A 21,121-nucleotide genomic window follows, 5' to 3' on the forward strand; every position below is an offset into this window, starting at 1 on the left:
ATTCTCTGGTCATTCATGATGATCCAGTTGTCAGAGCGAGGCTTTTTCAACTGAGCAAACAACCTGTACGCTCAAAACATTTTTAACAATACATTTGGTTCCAAAGTCTCAAAAAACGTTCAGAATATAACTTGAGTGAGAAACTGAATCAGATCTACTCAGTAAACTAATGATGTTGCTACATATCTGAAATATTTAAGAGATTTAAGAACCATAAGACATGAAATTTTGAGGCGGCTTAGTTTACTTTGTGTTTCAAAGAGACGGAAGTATTATTGTTCACCGGCAAATTAATAGCTAATTACAGGGAAATTGTCCTCAGTAATTATGTTCTTGAGGCGGCGGCTAACTTCAGTAAGGTTGTATCCAAATGGCCCCACTCCTCCCTGATACAAAATTCTGCCATCCATGATAATGTAGAGTCTTTCCGGTGTGGCACCGTAAGCCACATTTGCTGTGTTCCACATTGTATCAACTACCACTGGAATCTTGACTGGACAGTGAGGCTGTAGAAGCTTAGCAGCAGCGCATCGTTGCTGAATAGTACAGTGCTGGCGTATTTTGTAGTTGTTCTAAAACAAAACAAATGTCCCTTGCATCAGAAGTCTGTAGAAAAATACTTACTAAGTACGTGAACGATCTAGAGAGGTCCTTGGGAACATTCTTTTTTCTTTGTATACTAATAAGGATTGTGTTTGGTTATCCGCTCCCATGAGATAAATTTAGTGCACCTTTGTTTTCGCTAACTATCTCATTGAAGCATTTCTGCTTGATCTGTTTAAACGAAATCAACTTTAGGAGGTAAATTGTTTCACGCTTCATGTTTAGTGAAGGTTTTATGCATGGAAGGTTTGATCATCGTGATGAGACAACTTTCGTGAGCATAATTAATGCAAACGATTTACAGCGTATTCACTGCAATAGTGTTGAATAAGAGAAACACAAAGGTCGACATATTGATAATTAACTTATAAAAGCACATATCTGAACGTTGTCGTTGTCGTTTTCATGATCTCCCATGGATAAAATATAAAGGTCTTAGGACTACGTTACGTAAGCATCAATGTATGGTCTCCAAAGAACAAGGAGACATTGACTTGAAAATATACCGCTCTCACATGATCCCACATAAACAAACAGTGAACATGAATAGACTTCATAATTAATGTATAGGGCTGTGCGGAAATCTTGCGTTTTTGACGCATCAGTACCAAGTTTAGGCTCCTAAGAGACTGAATACCCTTGGTGACTGTGGAAGCCGGTATAGATGTTATTACATCAGTATATGAAGACTGCAGATGGGAAATAAAATAGAGAAGTGATGATCGCAGTTATATAAACGCATTTTCTGTAAACAGCCCCAAAATTTTCATGGCTTAAACAGGATTGAAACCATCCACTTTTGAACAAATGATCTTTGCAACGGTATTGCGATGACAGCTGCAAAGTATATTCAATAAAATGTACGATGTACGTTGTTAGACTGTTTTGCAAGCTTGATTTCTTTAATGAACTGTATGTTTTCTACCTATTTTCATGCAAGTTTATTATACTTAATAACTATTGTTTCAAAAAGATAGAGGAATTTGTTTTACCTTAAACGCCCATCCATCAACAGGGTGAACCTCTTCAATGTACACAACAACAAAGTCAACTTGTTGCTGAAAATGGCGGGCTATTTTGCCAAATTCTTGCAGATCCGCCATAAATTCTGGTCAGGAGCAGGAACCGAAGTTCACCACCAAAGGCCTTCCAGGAGTTTGAAAGTCCAGCAATCTTTGCCTTGGGTTTTTATTATCAAGGCACAATACAGGGACATTGATAGCGGGACCTCCAAGGTAAGCTTTCTTTGCGATATCTCTCCATAGAACGTGCAAAAGGGTTTTTTCCATTTCAGAGCTAAACATGGTGTGCCAAAAATCATCTGGATTCATTCGACACTTTGTCCATCTCAGAAACAACTTTTGGATCACTTTTGCGCAAAGTGGAATCACATTTAAGAATTTGCCGATAGCGAAAGCAAGGCGGACAACGCTTGCAAAGAAATAAAATTTACAAGAAAGAATGTTTACGCTCGATAACATGACTCCAACGTGAAGTAATTAAGACTGAAGGTCTTTGACGGCCCATTTTTATTTATTTCAAAGCCAGAAAGAGTGCTTTGAATTTTCAATACATACATGGAGTCATTATATGGATGGAGGCGTGGAATTTTGAACAAAGGTAAATGGAGAATGGTGAATGGTGAGTGGTCAATGGTCCTTCGGGTACAGCAGAAAAAAGGAGCGAAATTAGCGGCTCCAATAACTAGTTTAGGACGTATTGTTAAATGTGAAAGTCTATGTGGGAAAAAGCGATCCATGCAACCCACGTATGTTTGGAAAACACAACACACTCAAATTAATTGTACATGTAACGCCAATACTACAGGACTGCAAAGTGTTGTTATCAAAAGCTATTTTCAGAGCTAGCGGGGGCGTGTTGCCTTGGTGACGGCCGAGTCCCCTGTCACTAGTCTTGTAAAAACTGAAACCAAACCACTCGCTAGAGAGGCGAGCAAACAGAATGTCAATAAAAGGAAAACCACTTTACAAAGAATGTAGAAATGATTACTTGAGAAGTTCTAAAATTCGTAACACGGCACGACTACAATGATTAACGGAAGTCAATTAATAAAGGCATTTTGTTCTGCTCGCCCACTCACAGATACCCTGACACTTCAAAACAAGCTGAAAACACAAGGAAGCGGACACTGTTCAACAGCCATCGGCTACGTCATGCTTGTCACGTTTCCGTCCCCTCCTAGGATGTCCGAAACATCATGTGGAAAAACACAAGTGATTTATCTAGGTCTTGTATGGCAACCGCGGTCTCAAGTTTCTCACTCATGTATAATTCGCCTTTGACATTTTAAGCAGTTTTGTTCCTTAAATTTAGTAAAAATTCCAGATGAATTGGGTCCATTCCATTTAATTAAGATTGCCAATGGACATTTTAAATAGTCGTTTCGACTACAAAAAGCTTATCAAAGCCTACGTTCAATTTAGTCTTTCGGCTTTGAGTCTGTGCTACACTTCGTTTTTGGAAAATGTTTTCAGTATTTTTACAAAATAATTTTTGTTTTTTTGTTTTTTTGTCCCTGTTTCCTTGATCTTCCTAAATCATCCTCTATTGAATCCCAACTCTAGTTATCGTTTGTCTAACACGGACGCCGAACACTCTCCATTCTTTACATTATTATCCGAGCAGTGCAATACTTAGAAAACCACTCCTTGTCTTTACCATATGATTTTGGCTATTATCCTCTTTATGTTGAAATTCTTTTAGAAAATATTTACGACGGAAAAATGAATCATCGCCAGAAAAACGAGCTTGCCCACCACTCGCGGAAACAGGATACTAAAATAAAACACGCACGCAAGAAACGTTTTGTGTCAATACTGCTTCATATTGTGCTTCCCTGCCAAGAGATTTATTTTTATTTGTTGCCAGTAGACCTCATACATTGTGTTTCTATTCTGCCTTATCTATGTCTTCTCTGTTCCCACCAGACAATGGCAAGAACTGATTAAATAGACTCATATATTGAAAGTAATTAACTTGACCCATCTTTTTTATTCCACTGAGTATGCTAGCGCTAGTATACAATTACAGAAAATTTGAGAGATTTTTACGACAACATTTAGATCACAGATGACGTCAAAAGGTGATAAAAAAAAGGTAAATTAATGGCACAAGAGCCGTAGGCGAGTGTGCCATTGTCATGTTCTTAGCACATTTCGACGCCTTCCCACTCCTGGAAGGCGTCAGGACTTCCTTGATGTATAACTGAATACAGATCCAAGGCAGAATAGAATCCATTTGTTTTACAATAATTGAGACATTTCCCGAGCGCTAATACTGTAAAAGCCTTGCCGAACATTTTCATAAACTGTCAAAAACTTTCAAACAAATTTAATAGATTTATATTGCTGAAAATTGTAAACTTCAAGATTAGAAAACAGCTCAAAATTAATTTTACAAACTAACGGCGTTTTTGAACCTAAACTTACTCCAGTTAGAAAGCAGTTGTTTCACAGTTATCCACGGATTTCTCTCGACGAGAAACTTTTTGCCCCACAACTCAACCTCCAAAAAAATCGAGCTCTGTTAGGTCTGTTAACCTAGATGAACTGAACACTTTTAACTGTCATTGACCGTTGTTGTCGGAGTTTTTATCGAACATTTGTAGTTAGGGGCAAATGATATATTTTTTTTTAACTTTATTGATCAATGCTTACACTTTGGATCCCGATCGCGCGCGCACGGGCCAAACCAAGCAGTGACGTCTTCGCGTGTGTCTGTCCTTGAATACAGAAATAATCACGCTCGTTAAGTCTTACCGTATAAATTTCTAGGGTGTATGTAGTCACATGCTTCAGATGAACTACTAGCGGTAGGGCTATACACTGTGAGTAATCTTGCTCTTTCTCTAATTCAGCCGAATTTTTCTATGGTGCGAGAAAAAGCGAAGTAACGTGTCCAGCGACGGACAGAGAAGCGTGAGCGTTCCTGTGGTATTAGGAACCGTTCATTTTTTTATGAGGAAGGGGAGGCTGGTGGGATTTGGGGGGGGGGGGGGGGGGTCACACTTTAACTAAAGTTTTGACTACTGCTTTAAAACACTGCATTACAATTAGACAAGTTCAGCTTTTCCTTGCTCATCTTCTTCTTTGTCATTGTCTTTGAGGTCTTCCTCATCACTTGCGTTGCTGTGGGAGTCGCTTTTGTGATTTGCACCCCACGGCAAAAGACAAACAAGCTAACTGGTCAGCAAGTTCGCGCGATAAGGAACTGGAACTGTCCGAAAAAAACTGTCCGAAATATGACAACCAAAGACAACCTAGGAACTCTCCCTATTAATCTGTATGCAGTGGGCCCACCAGACGTCCAACAGACGTTGATTTGACCAAATTAGGAGACCATCATTCAGTACAACACATGCCACAGAAAGAAGTAACAGATCTTTTGTACACGTCAAATCAGATAGTCTGTGTTCAGGATGACAAAGGTGGCTCTGAAAACCCCTTGGTACTAGCCTGCCGACAGGAGAATGCTAAATTTGGCATAAAAAAAGTGATGGCCAAAATTTTTGTTCAAGATCCTTTTAACCCAATACGTTTTTCGGAAGATTCTGAGAAATACATTGAGGTAGAGAGCATTATTTGTATCTTGACGTCCTACAAGCATAATCAAGATGTTTTGGAACTTAAGGAGGAAGAGCTGATTTTACTTCAGGGTGGAATTCAACAGACAAGTGATGTCCTTACTCTTACAGAAGAAACAGAACTTTCTGCTGAAGAACCCGAGGTAATGCGACATTCATCAAGGAGACGAAAGAGGCGTTTTGTTGAGGATTATCTCTACTATGACTAACGAGGTAAAACTTACGAAAATAACTGACCATCAAAAACTGAAATATGATAGGAATAATTTGTGGAGAACATTAAAGAATATTTCTAGGGATCAAGGGAACATGCAACAGAATTTCTGGGAACAGGGGAACTTGACGAGAGTGAATTTCAGGGAACATCATTGATGCCGGGGGTGGATATGACTTGAATGATGTCATTTGAATGATTTCATCGCTGATGAGGAAGAAGTTGCGAGGCCAGCCATGACGCGCTTGGGAAGAGCCTTAAGAAGAAGATCAGAAATTGATTTTTTCTTTCTTTTGGTTCTTTATATTTTGTTTGAAGAACAAAGAGTTAAAGAAAACCAGTTTTCCAACATTTCTTTTTGTTATAATCATTTACACGTTTATGCTCTTTTTTTTTTTTTACTTTCATTTCATAGCAAACGGACACAAATTCTTGTATATTTAATTTTACAGTTAAAAGTGCCAGTTGTACCACAGAATAAATTGTAATAGTTTAATAATGTCAAAATGATAGACATTACATAAATATAGACTTAGAGGTTGTTGTTATTGTTGTTGTTGTTGTTGTTGTTGTTTTTTTTTTTGGGGGGGGGGTGGGGGGTGTCACCCCCAAAATTGATCTAATGTGACGGGGGGGGGGGGTATGGAAAAAATGAAAGGCTTGGGGGTGCCATGTAATTCTTAAATATGACAGTAAAAAGAAAAACAGCCCCCCCCCTCCCCTTGATCTGGTTATCAATAGAGACCTTTAGATTCTAGTACGAGTACGAGTTTCTCCAATAAACAAAGATTGCGCGCACGTGAACCAGTGTCATTTTGGCGGAAAAACGTGATAGCTGTCGTCATTTTACTACGAGTTTTTGTGAGAACATCGTAGTGGCGAAAACGAGTCCTCGAAACGTAGGTGATCTCGTCTTTTTTGGAAACACGAAAGGACTTCACTATCATCATTCAAACCAACTGCGTCAAGTTCGTCGTTCGTAAAGAGTGAAATGAAACTTGCTGTGATATATCTGTTCTTAGTACTTCGCTAAAAACTCGAAGTCAAACCTCGTAGTCGTACTCGTACTCGTTCTAGAATCTAAAGGTCTCTAATATATGTTCAGTAAAAGCCAGTGATAAACTGTGCTTGCAAGGACCACCGCAACAAAATAAAAGTACCGGATCCTGTAGTGAAGGATCTAATCAGCAAAAAAAATTGTAAAGAAAATAATCTAAAAATAGAGCAAGGCTGATTTCACGGTCAGGGAAGTATATTTTCCAATATTTCGAAAGGTACGGCCTTTCTTCTTCAGGGTATGTTTGAGACTCAATAGAGTGTTTTCATTCACGTGACTACCGGCCATATTGGTTTACTGAAACAAAAGAAAGTATTTGCATAAAAATAGAGTTCAATTCCCAGAGGTTTAGTTTGGGACACCAACATGGCCGCCATTTCTTTGTTTTGGAACACCAACATGGCCGCCATTTCTTTGTTTTGGAACACCAACATGGCCGCCGTGACGTCATGTAAAAACACTCTATATATGACACGTGTTTGAGTAGGAGTTTGAGTAGGATCTGCCGTTAGTAAATGATTGCATCTGCTATGCGCTCCGTTATGTGTTCAGTGACGCTATTTGAGTGCAGCTGAATGAGTAAAGAACGTTTAAAGGTTATCTGAAAACTGCTGACGTCAGGCCACATCTCTGGGCCGGGTTGTAATGCGTATTGTTTACCTCCCCCCCCCCCCCCCCCACACACACACACACAGACTCCTCCCTCCAAAATTGTTTTCATCGTGCAATCGTGCAAGTTTATCAAGCATAACCCCTTCAAGGCCATACGGTATGGACTGAGTAGGTAAACGTCAGTGGTATGCTGCTCGCTAAAGGTTGATATTTCCTTATTTTCTGATGCTACACAGAAGTCTGTCGCTAAAACGAAGCGGTATTTGCTTTGTACTGCTGCCGATTTGTAGTGGCTCTTGTTTGATCAGTAAAAGAGATTTTTTGCGCTTAAGGTAATTGATTGATTGTATTGATTCTCAGTCCTCAGGCTTGTTATTAGTTTCTGTTTACGTTTGATATTTTTTTGAACAAGTAAGATGGTTCTGATGAGAAATTTTTCGGCGTGCTCACAAGCTTGTATTGGTTATTTGACTTGGCGCTTTTCCTCGATCGATTGATTAGCTATTTTATCAGCTGGCAGATAAGCTTTTAAGCTGCTTTACAGCAAACCTTGCTAAGCTCCGGCTTTATCTGCCGGCATCCATTCTACTGTACTTATTTTGCTAAGCAAATTTAATTTAAACCAGTTAAGCTTAGCAGCGCAGATGTTAAGCCGGCTTTCTTGATATTTCTAATACCCATATACAAACAAGACGCAAGACTTCCCGTTAAAATCAGAAAAAAAATTGTAGTTCCATTGAAAAACAGTTGCTATCTTTGGGCAAAACATTCATTCCAAAAACGTTCTTTCTTCCATTCTCCAGCATTCCTACAACCTATCATCTCTGCATGGAGAGTTTTCGCCCAATTCATCAGTCGTTGTTTGCTAAACAAGGCCTTCGCGAGAAAAAATACCACGTCCCTTTCTGTTTGTCACACCCGCTTATTGTCGCCTCATGGAAATTGCGGTTATGCTGAGCACCAATTCGGTAGGCCTTTTTGATTATAGCCTGTTTGTTTGTTTTTCTTCTTTTCAACAAGAACCAAAAAGCCTAACCACGTCTATTGCCAGTCAGTGTAGATAGAGGCAATTTTTGTAGGCTGTGATGCGAGTGGGATACAAAACATATAAAATTGATTTTTATTCAGCGTTCAAGTTGAAGTGATCTCTTGAAGGAGGAATGTTATACTTTCTGACACACCCTGCACTGGCTCGTAACGTTCATCATACATCTTTATCAAAACAGAATATTGATCGGAATGCAATATACCTACCCGCAGTTTTCTCCGTTGTATCGAAATGAGCCACAAAGTCAGCGTGAGGTGCAGTTATAATATGATGAAAAATTTTCTGTAAAATTGGATTTCTAAAATATTCGCAGCTTGTAAAAAAAAAAATTGAAGCTCATTACACCGGCTCGGAAAATGGTTTTAAAGATTTGAAAGTCTGATGTCTGAGGAATGTAAACTTCTGTGCTAACAACTGCACAATTATGTTTCAATTTTCCATCACAGTTCATTACTTCTAACTTGTGTCCTGCACCAGACGTCAAAGGTTGTCTAGTTCGTAGAAAGTTTACAGACAGTAAAACTGGATAATAAGTTGAACATGCACGAGATTGCGGTTGTATCTAAAATCTGCCCGGTATTTTCCCTATTTTGAGTGAGTTAACGCTTATACAGGCCGCCGAGTATTTTACAAATCCAATTTAATACACGGAAATTGTTTGACCGGCAGCTTTGTACTCCAATACGCTGTTTCGCACAGTTTGTTCTTAAAAAATATGACTAATACTCCTTACTGCAAAACTTGAGTGACTTCAAAAGCTGACGTAGACAGGACACAAAAATGCCGTCAGATTGAGCAGAACAAACTAACAGCGTCAATACGGCCACCCCTTATCTCACTGATCTACTATGTTTGCACACAATATTCACGGTTCAATTAAAAAAAATGCAGTGCAACATTACGTGTCTCAATAAGCCAGGGGCAAAGAAATTTCACAGAAATCCCGAAGATCAGATATTTCAGGCTGAAAAAATGGGGAGCTGTGGGGATGGAATGTGGAGTACTCGCCTCTCAAGTGTCCTTACCCTCGTGTCTTATGTGGGTGTTGAGTTTGTTGTCGGTTCCTGTCCTTGCTCCGAGAGGTTTTTATCTTGGTACTCCGGTCTTACCTCTCCTCAAAAACCAACATTTCCAAATTCCGATGTTCCCACTTAGTGCTCTGCGCTAAATGCATCAACACTCAAGTACAAAGATTTTTTCGATTGGGTCTAGAGTTCTTTAGAGCAAACAAGCCACACAATGTCTTCCTAAAAGCTACAAAGATTTGGAAACTTTCAAATCAGTAATTGAATCTGTGTAGGCAATTAAAATTCTGCTCATAACACAGCAGCCTTAAGAAAAAAAATAGTACGTTAGTCTGAGTATACACTTAATTTCCTGTATCGAAAAAGTATCTGTTTCCGGACCAACACATAGGAAGGAGATGAATGTCTACTCACAGACACCCACTAAGAAAGTTATCCTTACAAAATCCTTTCTCGAAAATTTTCAACTATCTCCGTAAAGTTAAAATTTGTTCCCAGCAGACCCAGTGTTTGTGTTGGTCAGAAGATCTCGAGTTCGATCGAATACCTAGCTCAATGTGCATTTCTGTAAATTGCTTTTGTCTTTCACTTTGAATTGTTTTGCATGCTACGTGATGACATTAATTAACGGTAATTTCGGAACATCATGAAAACAACACACGCAAAAAGTTTTATTTCTCTTGATTGCTTTCATTCGGATATTACGTTTTCTAACTTACGACGGCTGGAGCTGGAGTGTCGAAGCCTGGGTGTGTCCTTCGAATAGTAAAAAACTTTGCACAACTCTTTGTTTATTCGTGAAAACAAAGTAATAACGAAACTATTGAAGTAAAATGCCGCCCTTTTCGCAAAACGTTTATTTTGGCATGTTACTTTATGGAGACATTAAAAAAAAAACATTATTTCCACAATAAAAACTTCGTCATGAGCAACTCTCTGGTCTCAAATTGTTATCACTACACTACCTTTCTGGTTAACACTGTGTCCACTCTCATAATAAATTCACGCATAATCAGTCTTACAGAGAATATGCAGTCTTTTAATAAGTTTTATTCTATATTCTTGCTGCCAAAGGCATTCCTTTGTAAATATAACTGACACCATGGCAAAACAAAGCTTAAAACAAAACTAATTGGTATCATCAAATGTAAGGTTGGTATGTTTTCAAGCCAATACGCAGGGTTTGTTTGGTCATTTTAGAGTGGTTAGTGTCCAAGATTTGCACACAATGGTTGCATGGAAAACCATCGAGAATTCATTTCCCTTAACGCTAAATTTGGTAAGATATCTGTTATACCATTTGGTGACAGGATGTCAGACAAAAAAAAACACAAAACAAAAACAACAACAACAGACGAACTGGCCAACTACCAAAAACTGTGGGTAGGAAACTGATATTTTCATGGTTACAGCAAGATAGCAATATTAAAATAGATACATTTTCCATATACATATAAGAATGGATTATTATCGAAATATTACTGATAAATACTGAAATATCAATTTTATACAATATGAGTATTCTCCTGGTGCAGTAAAATTGATGATTGTGATTAAACTGACTACGATCAGCTTACACAAGTAGAGAATTATACAGAGCAGCCAGGGCATCAGGACCATAATCTACTAATAACGTGTTGGAACTCTGGGTTTATGTTATATATCACATAAAAAATAATGTGTACTTCTGTATACACGATAGAGGAAAACAATATAGAATCAACAGTTGGTCTTTTGTAAAATGCCACTCTAATCTTCATACATGTTTATATACAGTATATAATTCTCTTCATCAGTTTTTCATCATGCTACAAACACATTTTGTGCAAAGTGGTATACAATAACTGGTAAATACAACTGCTCTAAGTCTAGTCTAACATCTTGACTATTTTTTTGTTTATATTGTATGTTTGATATAAAACTCCAGGGTGGCCAATGAAAATGTGTGTATGATGGTGCATTTGATTTATATGAACATTAGCTAAATAATGTCTTTCAACTGATGAAACCTGTATTACTACAAATTACTTTCTTACTACCCCCAACAGTCAATGTTGTTCACCAATGAATGAGCAAAATCCTAGAGCATGCACTTACAAATATGCTAGCTCTTAAATGGAATTCTAATTATATAAATTATTGTGTAAAAACCTTTAATTATCAGTAAATTTACCAAGTGCATCTACAGTCAAGCCAGTAGTGACAAGATTTGACAAAGAAAGGGTATGAATAACTTATCGAGCCTATCATGGCATGGTTTAAACAAAGAAAATTAAAAGCACACTGGCTTGATTAGAAGGCAAGCTACTGGTGGTGCTGCTCAAGTAGCTGCCAAACTTGTTTGAGTTTTACTCAAATGATTACAAAAAAGTTTCAGCTCTGACATCTACTTTAAGAGTAATTAATACTGTTGCAATTAGTAAAGGAATTAGCACATTATAAGCATGTACAGCTTACCAATAGATCAATTAGAGTTAAATGAGTATGTTTTTGTTTTAAATCACTTTAACTAACATAGTGATGATAATGATGATGACTGTGATGATGATGGTGTTCATGCCGATGGACAACTGGCTGCTGCCCATCATGATGACACACATCATTGTCTCTGCTACAGTTCCGCTTACAGTGATGATGCTCATTGTGTCTGTGATGATGATGTGGCCTCGGCGATGCATTGGCAAAACCAAATGACTGACTCTCTGTGTGATATGGGTATGTCAGGTGGTCAGTGGCAAGATCCAGGTACTGAGGGCAACGCCGTAAACCACAACGTACTCCACAACTGTCAGGCTGACTGCAGACACGCTGTCGATGATGCACCTTGTGTTTGTGCCTATGTTGCTCATCAGTGACCTCATCTTCACCCTTATCATACAAATGGCACCACTGGTTGATCCATTCCTTCACACGTGCCATTTCATTGCTGTTAGGTGTTGGTGGGGTACACTCACCAGGGCCAGTTTGCATTCTCTTAGGATAGTGATACAACCCCTTTGAGTCCATAGGATTTAACGTCTTCCTAGTTTCATTCTTCTGCAGGTCCTTTTCGCTGGGTTGTTTCTGCTCACATCTCCTGCAGGATGATGACCTGCGGTGATGGCTGCCATCCTGAGGTGGCTCACACAAGCTGCTTTCTGGTCTGATCTGGGTGAGGTGGTCTGTTGATGGAGGGTTTACAATCATTGAGCCCTCTCTATCTGCAGACAAGCATCTTCTAGCTTTGGGTCTTCTTGGATGCACTTGAAGTCCACTAGCAGTAACAAGACGTTCCCGCTTTGCCATATCTGGTACATCTCTACTCCTCTCTTTCGAGACTGATAGTCGAACACAGAGCTTTTTGACAGGGTCTTTTTGAGTGCTCTTGGGCTTAGACATGTTTTTCCCCAGAACTTCATAAATTGATTTAACAAGATTTTTGAGGTCCTGCAAACCAATAGAAGAGTTGAGTAAAATTATTAGCTCAAAAACAGGTTTAATAGCTCAATAAATAATTGAAAGTAATCCCTTAAATTAATTTATTTCATTCATTTTGGAGTAAGTTGTATGTGACATGGCAGATTAAGGGAGCTGATAAAGGTGTAGGAGTAATTATTATACTTGCTTTTATTGCATTTTCACCACATACCCCAGTGTGTTATCTTTCTATTTTTTTTTAATTGGTTAGCCTATTTTCCAAGAGCCGGAAATAATCAAGTTATTACAAATGCGTTGACCCCAAGATAGTCAAGGTTGAGCATACTGTGCAATGAATGAATTTTAGCTCACAGTTGACTCACGTCTTTAAAAAGATAATCTGGGAAAACTGATCGTGTCCAAAGTCACAAAAATTTCCTTCGATCAGACATTCATTTTCAATTGCAATTTGATGCATACATGTCCATCAGCTTATATAATCACCTCACAAAGAACTTACCTCTCGAGTGACATGTCCTTGACCTTCAAAGTCGTAAAGAGTGTATGACCATTCCTGACGGTCTGATCCAGTGGACTTGACTGACTGACCACATTCACTCAATGCCTTCACCAAAGAAATAAAATATCGAAAAGTACTTAGATGTTATTGAAACAACCATTTTTATATTCCAGTTGTCATTAGGTTTTTATTCTTGGTATACACAAGTGAAATACCAACATTCATGTATTAATTTATCAGTTGTTAATGATGTGGTAGGGAGCAATCACTAAAACTAAAAGACAAATTTCATTAAAGCTGTATTATTATTACCACGGCAAAAATTCTATAGAGTGGCAGATATTATGCTACATGCATGAGAATTTCTAATTCAGCCAAGGAAAACATCTTCTCCCTTCTCTACTCACAAGATCAAGAAGACAACAGAAAAGACCAGGAAGATTATTAAAAGATGTATCAGACAGTATGTTACTTGGCCAAGCATAAGTAAATCAAAAACCAAAAAAAATCATATACAGGCATGTTTTAAGGCTGTAGACTCGCAAAAGAAAAGAACAGCCCTTCGTGCACTTCTATCTGGGGGCCATCTCTGAATGTAACATGGGATTCCTGCAATGGGGTGGTCTGGCTAAAACACTGCAGGTTGTCAGAGTCATCACCAACTAGACAAATTAAAAGGCTAGAATAAATTAAAGAACAAATCATGACCATGAAACAAGATAACCATAACCAGTATCATCAAGGCACTGAGGAATGGAATTGGCAAACATAGTGAGATAGCCCTAGGGATAAGCTGTTCCATGTAAAGGGGGTTATCTTCTGCCCCTCCTGGGTGCATTACACTTCTTGGTTGTGTAATAATCAACTCACGTGTAGTACGAATATACTAATAAAGGAAACCATTTACATATAAGGGTGCAATAACAATATTATTACCGTAACAGGTCGTGTGGTTTGGGTAGAGGCTTCCACTTGTCCCTCACGTTCAAAAAATACCTCAAATTTCTTGCCATCTGGCTCATCTGGTAATTCAACAACTGTAAAGGGGAAGGATACAATCAATAATTATTAACCTTTAATATCTTCTATCAAAGAACAGGAAAAATCAAAATATCACCACCTCCATCATCTCCTCTATATTCTAGATAGATACGCAAGAATACCAGGCATTATGCAAACATTATACAACTCAAACTCTATTCATGCTCATTGTTTTTGGAAGAGGGTTAGTATGACAGTGGTGTATGTATATGTTAATGTATGGGCTGTGCTGAAATCTTTCTGAATACTTTACTATCATTTACTGCCCAAGTATTGAGATCTATCAATAAATTTTAATGTATCACACTGGGCTCTGCTCGACTCAGTACAGAGTTCTGCTACACTAAGGCATGGTAAAAAAATTGGGAAAAGAAATCTGATTACAATCCTGCATACATGTGAAAACGGTGCTTACAGAATAAATAACAGAGTAAGATGGAAGCAATGATCATAGCACATACACACTGAAGAAATAACTCCACAAACATACACTAAATTAAATTTTAGAACCTGTTTGATGGAGTTATTCCAGAACAAAAAATAGAGAATGCTGAAGGCAAATGGGTATGTTCATAAGGGATACCAGATATTGCAACATTTATATATCAGAAATAAAAGATCTAAGACACCACTACACGTATATATTCCTACAACAGAAATTTATTATGTCGCTAATGTAAAGCACTACAGGTGTAAAATAATCCTGTGTGATTGGCAATTTCTTCCTTTCTTTTTTTTTTGGAGGCTGATAGAAGTGAACAGAGCAAATCATACCTTCAATGGGATAATCATAGTATGATGTTTTTTTGAAAAATTCTTTCTCTGATCCACATGGAGCATCTTGCAGCTTTGGGGGAAAAGATACAATAATGATTATTATTAATTTGTAACCTGTATGTTCATGTTAAATACATACAAGTGAAACTGACGAAGAAATAAATCGAAGGACAGTTTCAAAAACAACAGATACGTTTTTCATCCAAAGGAATTTTCAAGTGTTAAGTTTATGAACTATGCTATCATGTTAGCAAACAGCACTTTCTTGGGACGGGGATTTGTCCAAAGAAGACTAACCTTTTTGGGCTTAGAGACGTGTAACAACATGCTTGAATGCCGTGATGTGGGGGTATAAAGCAGCGAAGAAAGATCATCAAACCCAGGAATTCAACAGGCTAAGAGCTTAACAGATTCCGGGAAATATGATCTTCTGCTTCAAGTACTCAAAACAAATCTTCATGATCAAAAACCATTCAATCTGGGATGGACATGCCGCAGAGAAAAATTATCACAAAACCGTAGATTTTTGGCCTTTAAAACAACCATTTACCCTCTGCATGTAAATTATCTCGTTACTTGATATTCGTGAATTATGATAATTGCGTTGCTATTGTGTTCGCTTTCTGAAAGTACTTATGATAAAAAAAGATTCCAATCCTATTATAAATGCTTAGGCTCGGCTGAAACTAACAAGATGAAGCTCGAAATAGACTCGAAATTTGGAAAAGGTGAAAGTTGAAACCTGCAATTTGTTACTTTTCAACGCGTGGCTAGACTATTGCGCGAATTCGAGAATATTGCTCATTAAAAAGTGACTTCAGTCGATTTCCACCTTGTAAACATGCTACTTTAAGAAAAGAATACAGCTTTATAATGTCAAATTCTCACGTTAATTTAGGCAACCGTAAAAGGCGAGCTAAACGAAAAGAACGTATGTTAATGGCATTTAATGAATGATTTGCGCTTGCTAAGCCTGGTAAAATGATAGATAATGATACGCTCCTGGTAAGCACACCCAATCCAATCCAATGATCCTGAATGATCATGGCCGAAATTCTCAAACATTCCATTTTCTACATGAAGAAACGAGACGTGACATCCTAATGTAAACATCTCATGTTTATGAAGCAAGTATACACTTACTTAAGCATGTTATACACACAGAAATTATTTATTTTCTTTCACATTCAAATCCTCTATATCAGATTCAACGGAAAAGAGAAGATGTCGTGTACTCCGCAGATCGGGGAAACGTATTTTGAACATGCTCGAGGCATTCAAGTGTTACGCAGGTAGCCTCTTAGATTTCAGGAAACATTTACCGAAACTGCTTTACACCGCCGCTCTTCCGTTGACAGAGTCGAACACACAAGGACAAGTTCCATCGGGAAACTTAAAGAGTGCGCTTAGCAAAATAACATCACGAAATGGTTATTATGAGGGCGACACACGAATATCGCCCACTTGGTGATTTTCTTTTACAAGTAAAACGTGATCAATCGAATTGAAGGAAGTCGATTAGGCCCGTTGGAATTTTAATACCCAGACCACGTTCACCGAATTAGGCGGCTGCTTACGCTCACTTATTGTATCAGGAGAGCCTCAAAATACCATAAGCAGCCGATCGAGTTAGAAATGACCGCAATAGATACCGACTTATTTTGTCTGGATACAGGGCGTCATGCAACATCGCGAATCCTTCTCGTGCAAACACCAACCACAAAGACAATCAGCACCGAGGCAGTCGATCGTGAAACTTTATGTTTTTTATAATGAATTGGTGCGTTTAAGTGATGCAAGTGATTTGCTAAAATGACAAATCGTGAATGCTGGCGGACCGCTCGATGATGTGGTGTTGACCTTTGGTTGTGCGGCTGTTGTTCTATCACTTCAGTCGAAACCGACAGCTATCAATGCCACGAGTACCGTATATTAACAACCAGCTTGCTTTCAAGCACTAAAAGTGGACATTTAGTTATGGGAAGTCGAACCTTGTAAAAACGTTTGATTTTACCAATGATTTAATTAGCGTATGCAGATCGAGACCGAAGTATAAATCATATCCGTGTTAAAGGCGAAGAGATTATATTATACTCACTACGTTGACAGGGTAGCCCTTGTACGTGAAGTCGGCCGTACATGAACTTTTCTCTTTCGGTTCTTCCGTCAAGTTCAGTGTAGTGTTTGCAGCATCATTCTCCACCACGCAGTCCCCTGTTGCACAGAGCGTAAAGCAAAAGGTAAAATCATCGATCGGCGCGAACACAAAGGGGACGAAAAATAAACAAGATGACTTTCAAAGATTTCGATCGGTAGCAAAAAGATTGTTCTTACCTTCAGGTCCCTCTCTCGAAATCCAAGCTAAAAAAGAACAGAAGTGGAATAAGAATTGCTGTAGAATCAAGCCACACGCCGTGACTACGCACGGGGGTATTATTAAACATGTAATTACAGCATCTTGTCTTGAAGAGTTAAGCCATCGAGCGACCGTCCTCGGTGACTTTCGCGGGTTCAATCTTACCTTGCTTGCTATATTTCTTTCCCATATCTAAAGTGCTTCAGCTCATTTCTACCACGCAACTCTTCTTAACGTCTGGCAAGAATTTTCTCAGGAAAGCACGTAGCGAAGAATTCGCACAAGATCTCGGTTGTTCGCTCCGTTTGACGCAGCGAGCAAAGGCGGCCTAATGCTTTGTGCTAGTGACAGAAATTGATTCGATTGTTCTAATCAAAAGTTAATGAGGGAAAGTTGCGATTTGATTGGCTGGTGGTAAAAGTAGCCAATTACAGTAGAGTACTAATTTTATAGCAGTGGACCTGCTTTCCTCAAAAAGTAAATGTGGATCTAGTATCCCGCCTTGTGGGTTTTGATAAAGAAGAGAGGGAAAATGCAAAAAAAAAAAAACAAAAAAAAAAAAAACAAATTCCGAGTTATTCGTCCTCCCTTACGCTTATCCAAAACAGTTGGTAAGACATAATGAGACAAATTTTTAATGCCATTCTAGTTTCCAAGCAGTTCAACAGTACTGAACACAAACTATTTTTTCTGGCTATAGAAAAAAAAATAGTCATCGTTGTGATAGAAATAAGAAAACAGAAAATTGTAAATCTTCCAGTCTATTTTTGTCTTTTCAGCAATATTGATGTCAAACTCGTGAAGAGTTTGTTGGCATTTTCAAGGCGCAAGTGGCCAGAATATAAATGTGAATCGGCAATAAAATTAGGAGCCGTAGAATATTTGCTTTATTCAATGCACCGCTCCTTGTGATTTTGCTTAAATAGCGGCTTCAACACCGTACCGACAAACACTGTGGCATCTCATATAGTCTAAGGCGGCAGTAGCCATCTTGCGCGGCACCTGAGACTATTAAAGAACAAATTATCGGAAAGCGAAAAATGATCGGCACCGAGTAATCCTTGATTTCTTATACAAACTGAATTTTGAAGAGTTGAACAGACTGGAGATTAAAAAGTCTGACAAAACATTCGGCAAGTTATGTTTACATAAAATCGCTTCATTTGAGCCAGATAGAATTTCATGAATATCTAGAGCAGCCGGTGACTCAGAACAGGCATTGTGTTTACCGCACAAGAGCGGAAAACAGAGAAACTTCAGTTTACATACCTTGGTTTCGGCGAGATCTACTCCTAGACTTTTTTCCAAGTCGTCTGTGAAATCGTTTCATTCTTAAGGCTACTTCGAGCTTACATCTCCTCGTTTACTTTTAATACATATATAATGTTTTTTTTTTCAGTTCACCTTGAAACACGATTTGTTGGTAATGGGACAATTTCCCACAAACTGCTTGTAGCAGAATGCTCGTTGAGATTAATACGGGGGAGTCTTGAGAGAGTGATAGCTAGTTCTGCCTGTTGAAAGCTCACAGAGATTTCGAGTGAATCCAAAAGTAATACAACAGGGCATGATTAAATAGGTGTTAACGATAACCAAATAACGAGGCCCATTGTTCAAGGTATTGTGAAAAAGCTTTTAGCGACCTCACGTGAGAAACAGTGGTTCCGGGCAGTGATCAGACTAAAAAGAAAGAAACATTGAATGAAAAATATAACCGTTTCTTGATTGCTATCTGAGCAGTACGTGATCGTTTCGCTGGCAACGCATGCAAACAATATACAGTCTATACAGGTCTACCATTTTCCTTGTTACAGTTCTTTGAGTAGTATTGAGAGTTTTTCCTCAACTTTATTGACTCTACTGTTCGTTGCCGCACAGTTTTGAGCGAAGTGCATCACCTAAAGATGAGAATTATAGATGGTTTACAGTTGTTTGTTCTTACAATCACAAACGAAGATAACTGGACCTTAATGCTTACACAACCGGTGGAGGGTAATGCAAGAGGGAGGGAGGGGAGGGGTATATACTGTGGCTGTTCGAGTAAGACGTTCAAGTAATAAATGGCATTGCGCAGCTGACATGTAATGCCTTATATTGGTACTCAGTCGGCGAGTGGCAATTTTATCCGGTCATCACTGATATTGGTAATACTGATGAAAAAATGTGAGAATGATGCAGCATATTGCACTTCCTGTTGCTCTATGACTGGGTGTCCACTAAAGATGCTATGTGTCAGCCAGGACACAGGTGCGTGACCTAACCGGCCATTCACCGGGGCATCAGTGACGCACTTTCCCTAGTTTTTCATCATTTTCATTTACCAACTGAAACCTCGGTTAGCCTGTCTAAATAAATATAAGAAACATTTTTATCAAGGGGAGATAACTGTTGCATGTTACTCACAAGAGACATGGCTCATTAAAATGAAACGAACCTTTGAATACAAGGGACAACACGCGACGCACAAATAAAATGTTCCGAACACTTTTCGTTGCCGGACCTCTTGTTGCAGAGATGCACGTGTAGTATAGCCGTCGTTACACGTTGAAACGTTTAGCTGAAACTTGTTTGCAACGGCCCTGCGAAACAAGTTTCAGCAGGCGTTGCACCGCGTAACACGGTCAGTTTCGTGAACTTGACTTTTTCGCACTTTCGTTGCGAGACTAGTTTCACGGAAAGTAGAACCGCTTTCTACTTCTGCAACGGCTTGGAACGGTCGCAGTGGTGAAAAAAAGAGTTTCACCGTGTAACACCACTTCGTGAAACTGGTTTTGTTCGCCGTTGCACACAAGTTTCAGCGAAAAGTTTCAACGTGTAACGGCGGCTAAAGTAAGGTCGACACCACGGCAAAGGGCAGTTTTAAACAGGCCAATATTTCAACTAGTATAACTAGTCTAGTTTTCTTCAGGGCCAGAGATACAATGAGAGTCTAAAAATTTGAACTTAAGTATATAAGCATACCCGAGAAAAGCTTGAAAACATGACCTAATATGGAAATGACATGGACGGACAGACGTCAGTAGGGATGGATGGTGTCATGTTGCTGTCGTGTTAAGTTTTCTACTCACATTCAGCCTTGTAGTTATTTTAATTACTTCTACCTAAGAACCGTGCATTGCATTTTAAACACTACTACTAATTGGTTTAAATTGATCAGGTGACGTGACCCGTCCACGTCCGCGAAAAAGAAACTCGCATTCATTCCTCCAATTTATTAACAAACAGGTTGTTTTTTCTTTATACCTTGGAAGTAAACTATGTAGTGGGTGGTCTCTATGTTTAAATTCACTAAAAAGAGGGCGGGCATTTTTTTCTAAAAGCTCAAAAATATTAAAAGTAACTGATGTGTAGCGCCTCTTATGACCGGCATCTTTTTTTTGAAAACCTTTGCACAATGGTAAGATCAGAAACACTAGCTGCATCAAATGGAAATGATAAGAGAAGCAGAGAGCGATACAACGTAGAAGTACGTTTTAAAGTACGTTTTAAACTATATTTCGGGCTGGCCAAACCAGCCTTCTTCAGGTACAATGAGAATTTGCATTGGGACAAGTGTTTTAGGCTCGATTTCCGCCGTCTCCCGGGTCCGGTCTGTGATGCGGGCTCATTTTACAAGTATTTGCGCAATAGCGGTGATCACAAAGTGATTGACAGTATAAAATATAAAGCAAATGAAATAATAGAAAATAAAACAAAAATGTATAAAAAATAAAAACTAAAAAAGCTAGTAAAATTTCTTTCTTTCTACAGGAGACTCCTGGGAACTAGGCCGTTAAAAATGCTATGGTTCATGTGACAAACATCCTTCCATGGCGGAGCTCTGCGCGCCGAAGGCGCACACGCAGAGCACCATGAGTAAGAAAATATGG

At 38.7% G+C, this 21,121-nt stretch overlaps 1 protein-coding gene across 2 annotated transcripts; it reads right to left on the reverse strand.

Annotated features, from left to right (window-relative positions):
• Positions 1–10,174: 10,174 nt before the first annotated feature.
• On the reverse strand, positions 10,175–17,602 carry LOC146460947 (uncharacterized). 2 transcript variants are annotated; one of them, XM_085087600.1, is made up of 7 exons: positions 17,418–17,602; positions 17,231–17,257; positions 16,995–17,110; positions 14,894–14,966; positions 14,015–14,115; positions 13,079–13,183; positions 10,175–12,588 (listed from the first exon to the last, which is right to left on the reverse strand). In XM_085087600.1, exons 1-7 carry the CDS (start codon positions 17,440–17,442, stop codon positions 11,668–11,670), a joined length of 1,368 nt encoding a protein of 455 aa, XP_084943726.1. In that variant the 5' UTR covers positions 17,443–17,602; the 3' UTR covers positions 10,175–11,667. The 2 variants fall into 2 exon arrangements, with proteins under 2 accessions (XP_084943726.1, XP_084943727.1); XM_085087601.1 differs by lacking the exons at positions 16,995–17,110; positions 17,231–17,257; positions 17,418–17,602 and adding an exon at positions 15,194–16,961.
• Positions 17,603–21,121: the final 3,519 nt, after the last annotated feature.

The sequence above is a fragment of the Pavona decussata genome, unplaced genomic scaffold (genome assembly GCF_977016875.1).
Source record: "Pavona decussata unplaced genomic scaffold, jaPavDecu1.1 SCAFFOLD_207, whole genome shotgun sequence".
Lineage (NCBI taxonomy): Eukaryota > Metazoa > Cnidaria > Anthozoa > Scleractinia > Agariciidae > Pavona > Pavona decussata.

Excerpts from the sequence above, each read along its gene's own strand:
- LOC146460947 (XM_085087600.1), bottom strand. The coding sequence starts at position 17,442 with ATGGGAAAGAAATATAGCAAGCAAG. Across the intron at positions 17,111-17,230 it reads TTCGAGAGAGGGACCTGAAG|GGGACTGCGTGGTGGAGAAT; the intron begins GTAAGAACAATC and ends TCTGTGCAACAG. Across the intron at positions 13,184-14,014 it reads AAACCACACGACCTGTTACG|GCATTGAGTGAATGTGGTCA; the intron begins GTAATAATATTG and ends TCTTTGGTGAAG.